General features: G+C 48.0%; 1 protein-coding gene across 1 annotated transcript in view; it reads left to right on the plus strand.

The window, feature by feature from the left end:
- Nucleotides 1–5,572, plus strand: part of LOC149329126 (uncharacterized) — a 36,117-nt gene extending 30,545 nt beyond the window's left edge. Inside the window, exon 2 of the mRNA XM_089562130.1 lies at nt 4,953–5,572. Within this exon, the coding sequence (XP_089418256.1) occupies nt 4,953–5,507 (555 nt within the window). The 3' untranslated portion in view covers nt 5,508–5,572. The remainder of the gene's footprint in view (nt 1–4,952) is intronic.
- Nucleotides 5,573–6,000: the final 428 nt, after the last annotated feature.

Consider the following 6,000-nt stretch of genomic DNA (forward strand, 5'->3'; position numbering starts at 1 on the left):
AGCGCTATTCGATGGTAGCGCCAGTTTATTGAAGCTCATGTAGCTGATGATTTCCGTATACTGTTCGATGTTAGTGCGCGCTCAATGGTCTACTGGTGGCCGAAATTTCCGGAGTCCTTGACTACGGTGTCCCTCATAGCCTGAGTCGCATTGAGGCGTTAAACCCCCATGAACCATAAACCATCTTGCAGTTGTATTTAACCCAGATCCCTCCTCTACTGCGTCCCTCAAAGCCCATGTCTGACTTCGGGAGCTTAAACACCATATACCATAAAATACGAGCGATTTACCATGTGGATGGAGGTCCGCCCTCTAACTTTCAAACAGACGTTTTTGGCGCCATACTAATACAATGAAAGTGGACGTCAGAAAACATTCGTGTCATGTTAAGTACTAGAGTGACTAACCAAATTTTAATAGTTCACTTTTCAGTAATGCCAAAAGCCCCCTGATTGCAGTTAGAGATTTGCTTCTGGTTGTTACTAATGGCCACATATGTTTTTAGAAACTTTTAAGCTCGCCGCGCCATACTCACGAAATTTGGTCCATTAATTTCTCAACTGAAATTACGCGCAGCTACAAAAATGCACCACGACGTGAACGAAGTCGCGTAATTCCATGACACACGTGCCACGTGACATTATATTTCATTGCTGCATTTCCATAGTGATATTGTTTACGAGCTTGCTCGACCATTTGTTCTAGAAGCGAATGAGCTCTTTATTGATGGTGCGTAATTTTGCTTTGAAGTTTTTTTCAACATTCCGACATATACGCCATGCATTATCTATCGCGTGTTTGAAGTTTTTAAGGTTCTCGTACGCTGGGTACCTGCGAAAAAAACGCGGATATAGCGTATGAGTATCGCGCGTTAGCATTATCGAACGAATATTGCGTCATTAGACACCTTCGCTATATCCGGTACGAATTTTTGGTTAAATCCGGATATGTACTTTTTGTGATGCCAACGTATCCAGCGCAAAAAGATAAATTCTTTGGCACCACTTCGAATGTCCTACGTTAATTAGTTTGGCCGTAATAGAAGTTTGAAGTTTCAAGAAGTCGCTCTTTCGGGTACCAAAGGTCATCGCTGCGAATTCCTAACATAAGCTGCGCTTAATTGGACTAGTAATTATATGCTCTGTAACGCGCTGAACCGTTTAATAAATAGCACTCCTAACATTCGACGCTAATTAGTTGGTCCACAATCTGTGTACCAATGGTGCCACCCTCTGCTCCCACTTGAATGATCTTACGTTTCATACTAATGAGACCTTGAGTAAGGCGAGTACAAATGTTACGATCTAAAATTACCCATGCGTTGGTTTGCTTCTTCTTCGCTTCTCTCAATTCTTTGTCATACCAAACCTTGTGGAATTGTTTGGCCCATTCCCGAGGACTGAAGAACAGCTAGGCGTGCAACAGTAATGATACAGGTTGTGAATATCTCAGTGACTTCATCAACACTAAGATCATCAGAAAATATTTTCGGCAGAATGGCCTTTTTACGAAAATGCGCCCAGTAAGTAGTGTGGACCTGCCAACGACGTCGTTCGATGGTGATGGTAAGCCGATTACGACTGACAGGTGATCGCTTCAGGAGGGGTGGTCGAGGGCATCCTATTTAAAATCCGTAAAAACAAGGTGAACTAAAAGACAAGTCTATTCAGCTAACTTTTCTCGAGCTTCGGGAGCAGCATGTTTGTTTGTGTGGATTGAGCAGGCAGACATTTGTGCACAGAATAAAATCTTCTAAAACAGGGCCTTTAGAATCACTTTCCCGAAAACAGGAGTAGCCATTAAAATCTCCATGTACCAGTTATGGCGCTATTATAGCTGTTTAAAAAGTGTTTCAAAATCATTAAGTGTTACTAGTAAGTTTGGCGCGAGGTATATAGAACGTAATATCACTTTTTTAACAGACTACAAGAGCTTCTTGCTTAGTTTTAAGCGTCATTTTGAGAGTTCCAACTCCACTCTAGACTTTAATAGCGACACCTCCATAGGGCCTCCATGATTAGTCTCTGTGACAGCGGCAGTCATATTTCTTTAAAATGTTCATGTCTTGAGCGTCGAGCTAATGGAGACACTGCCCACGCAGGGCAGGTAATCGGCCGAATATTGAAAAAGGATAGTTTCACTTTGGGCTTTTGTAGTGCCGGCTTTTGCCAAAACGTTTCCGATAATGGGCCGATTAACCGTGCTGCAAGGGTGAGTTTAGGAGGTCTATAACATCACAGCAATTTTTCAGTACTCCTCAACAGTTCCAATAGGTTCCAATGATTGAAGGATGAGTAAACAAGGCAATGTGAGGAGAACGCTTTAACGCTTCCTCGCTGCCGGTGACGTAGCTGATTGCGTCATATCACGTGGCCGGTAATGTGTCAGTATCTTCACGCTAACATGACGCTAAGTGACCGCTCACGTGGTGGAGACGTGATCATCACGTGATGTTGCGCAACCACGAGGTGGTAAAGTGATGTTTTTTTCTCTGCTTGTACAGCCAACGCCGCTCGGAAGATGTACCTACGCGATACCGCCAGCTCGTTTGCTCCTTCCGGCCGGGCAACGACGCACGCGAAGTTAAACGGAGCAGCGAAGACGCGTTCGCCGAGGAACACTAAGAAGCATTACCGAGGCAATAAAACGAAGAGAACACGGGCGCGCCACAGAGGAATTAAATGACCGCTTCGGAACTGAAGAAAGAGAAAGTAACCGCGCTTTCCGATTTAGGACAGAGGAGCCGCGCCGGCAGCGGCTACTCACCGCTCAGCGAGGTAGGATGGCCCTCCTCCCCTCCCCCCTCGACACTGTGCAACGGGGGTCTTCGGCAGAGCGTTTGCATATGGCTGTTACACTTTCTCGATGGTCTGAGTACGGTTTTATACATCTAGATAGGCGCGGGCTTGGTGCGTCGCGTTTTCTTTCTTCTCGGGCCATCACTGGGGTGCCGCTACGCAGAGCGAGTGGAAGCTTGCGGGATGGTCATCTGCAAGGGTCTCTGCCTGCGCCTCCTCATCCTCCTCCGTGTCGGTTTGACCAGGAAGAGTGTTAGGGAGAGGTAGCCGTCGTAAATGATGGGTCTGTGGAGAGGCAGAAGGCACTGGCCGCACGCGTTGCACCCTCACACACAACCCGGCGCATGTGACGTAACCGGGGCGTGCGGATCGGGGTATATAAGCCTGTCGGAAACCACTGAGAAGACAGTCTCCTGCAAAGCTCTCTTGTGGTCAGAGCAGTCAACCAGCTCCCGCCGCCGCTATGAATGCCTTGGTAAGGACTTCGGACAGCGGCTCGCTGGCTGGCACTGATCGCCTACGCGGTCGCTACATGCATCTGTCGGACTTCCTCTTTGTCGGCACGTGTTCCCTCATTGGCATAGCTCTAGTTCTGCTGTTTACGGAAGTATACATCAGCCGCTTAGCCCTACTTATGCAGTTTTGAAACCATTTTTGTCTTCGAGATCGAGCTATTGGTAAGATAGAAAAGGAAAATGCGTAATCTTCTAATTTGCGTTCCTGAAAGCCATTATTATAAGCGGAATTCCGCTGGAAATGCTGATTTCCCTGTTCTAATGGAACTTTGGTGTTCTGTTGCTCTGCAGTTTGAAATACTAAAGCCACGAGTACTTTCAGAGGCGGCTAAGGTGCTCGGTAATGTATTTCAGCGCTTATGAGCCGCATGACATTTGCTAGAGATTATGTCCTTTTTATGAAGTGCGATAGTGCGACATGGCGACATGGTTGTGCATGGTAGCGCGATGGTATAATGCATATATGGAGCACGTCTTTGCGGAATTCGAGAAAGGAGTACAATATATTTACCTGTTACGAAAAATACGAGTTTGGTTTGGTTTACTAGGGGTTTAACGTCTCAATGCGACTCAGGCAATGAGGGACTCTGTAGTGAAGGGCTCCGGAAATTTCAACGACTTAGGGTTGAAGAATTTAGTTGACATGCTAATAAAATTAGGATACTGTTCAGTGTCACTGACGTTATCACTTTTAATACTTTCGCATAGCATTAGGTAGATTACGGAACCATCCAGAATGCTCAGGCTCTCTGTTGTACTTTACAATTTTCTAAATGTCATCCTTGCTGAATGATTTTGCACCCTTAAATTTCATACGTATTACTCGTACCTTGCCAGACCTTTTTCTCTGTGCAGACCAAGTGTAACAAACCAACTTCGACACATTCGGAGAGCTGAAGCTCCTGCGAGCTCAGCTGATATATTTTCCACCAAACTGCCACCTCTGGTTATCTGCTATTAGCAACGAAGAGGAATATCAAACTTTGAATCCCGCCAGCACAGAAACGTGAGATCTCGCGTTATCCCCATACTCGCCTTGGCACGCATTCAAAACTTCTTTCATACCTTATTCAATCGGCGAATCCTCAGTTCCAATTTTACTCCAGGACAAAGGGGCTTTTCAAAGGCGCGGTGGGCATACGTGCAAGTATCCTTGAAACTTATATTACGCCTCATTAACGCGGGCATTTGGCGTGTAGAATGATTATTCCCCAATGATCCCGTAACTTAAGATGTGCCCCAGCGGTTCCCTTGCCGTTCACGTATTGCCTGAACTGTGGTTCAAGGTGGTCTGCTAGCCTCACTGGGTCTAATGTGATTTGTAACATAAGGTGAAGAAAAGCAAGGAGTCGATGCCACTACAACTGCGTCTGGGATTGTCGTTCTCGCTTCCCAAAACTTGATTTTTCTAGGAGCTTTTAAAGTAGCAATGATCAAACGTACCAAACATGCTTGCACAGTTTGCCCTTAGCTACTCGAGGTATAAATGCCTTTGACAGTACTGAGTCAGATATCAACCGGCCAGACTTCCAACCTGTCATCGACGGGGACGCTTAACAGATAGTGCTTAGCTAAAGGCAGCGCAGATTGCCACTGCTTCTATCTTACTAGAAGCAACGCGCGGCGTTCACCATTACAGATCTGCACCGTCTTTCTGAGCGCCCTGGTGAGCAGCGCCCTTAGCGGATTCGTCGGCGGAGGTGCCGGTGGTCTCGGCGGTGGTGGCTATGGCGGAGGCCTGGGCGGCTACGGAGGAGGAGGCTTTGGTGGAGGCCTGGGTGGCTACGGAGGAGGCTTCGGTGGTGGCTTGGGTGGATTCGGAGGAGGCCTGGGAGGCGGCCTTGGCGGTGGTGCAGGCAATGTCGGCGTCGGCAGCAGCGTCGTCCTTCTGAGTGGAGGCGCTGCGGGCGGCAGAAGGGTCGTGGTCGGACCCGCCTTCCTGGTCAGAAGTGTGCACCACGTGAACCAAGTCAGCGGTGGGGGCGCCATCGTCGCTCATTCTGGAATCGGAGGCGCCGGCGGAGGTGCTGGCGTTGGAGGCTTCGGTGCTGGTGGTCTCGGTGGAGCTGGTTTCGGAGCCGGAGGGCTCGGCGGCTACGGCGGCTACGGAGGGGGCCTCGGAGGAGGATACGGCGGCGGCCTCGGTGGTGGTACCGTTGCCGGCAAGCTGCTGCTCGTCAAGCCCCACAAATAAGAGTTCGTCCCGTTGAACTGAGGCAGGTAGCCTACGACCATCTCTATTTTCTTGCTATTGACATAAATTTGAACTCAAAACCATGTACGACTAGAACTAGATATGGTCAGGGCATGTAATGCGCGGTAAAGATAACTGTGATAACCATTTCGAGGGTCACGGCGAGTACCGATGACAGGAAGATGTAATGAAGGCAGGAGAAAAGCCAAGTGTGGCGAGGAGATAAGAGAGTTTGCTGGAAGTTATTGTACCCGCGGCTGGCGTAAGATACGAAGAAGCTGTGGTTAGTGTAGCGGCTGTTCGTCCTTTTCGTTAGTGTCATAGCGCGTATTCTTAAAAGAATAGAACGCAACGTTCTATAGGCGAAGTCTTTCTCATGGCAATGCTTCCTTGAGGCTCATGTGAAAGTCTTGCCAAACCAAATGTCTATAACCTCAGTGCATTCCACCGTGGCACTGGCGTCATTGCATGAATGTTTGGACGCGCACTTATG

Source organism: Amblyomma mixtum, chromosome 9, assembly GCF_055824585.1.
Source record: "Amblyomma mixtum isolate Tamu chromosome 9, ASM5582458v1, whole genome shotgun sequence".
Taxonomy (NCBI): Eukaryota; Metazoa; Arthropoda; class Arachnida; order Ixodida; family Ixodidae; genus Amblyomma; species Amblyomma mixtum.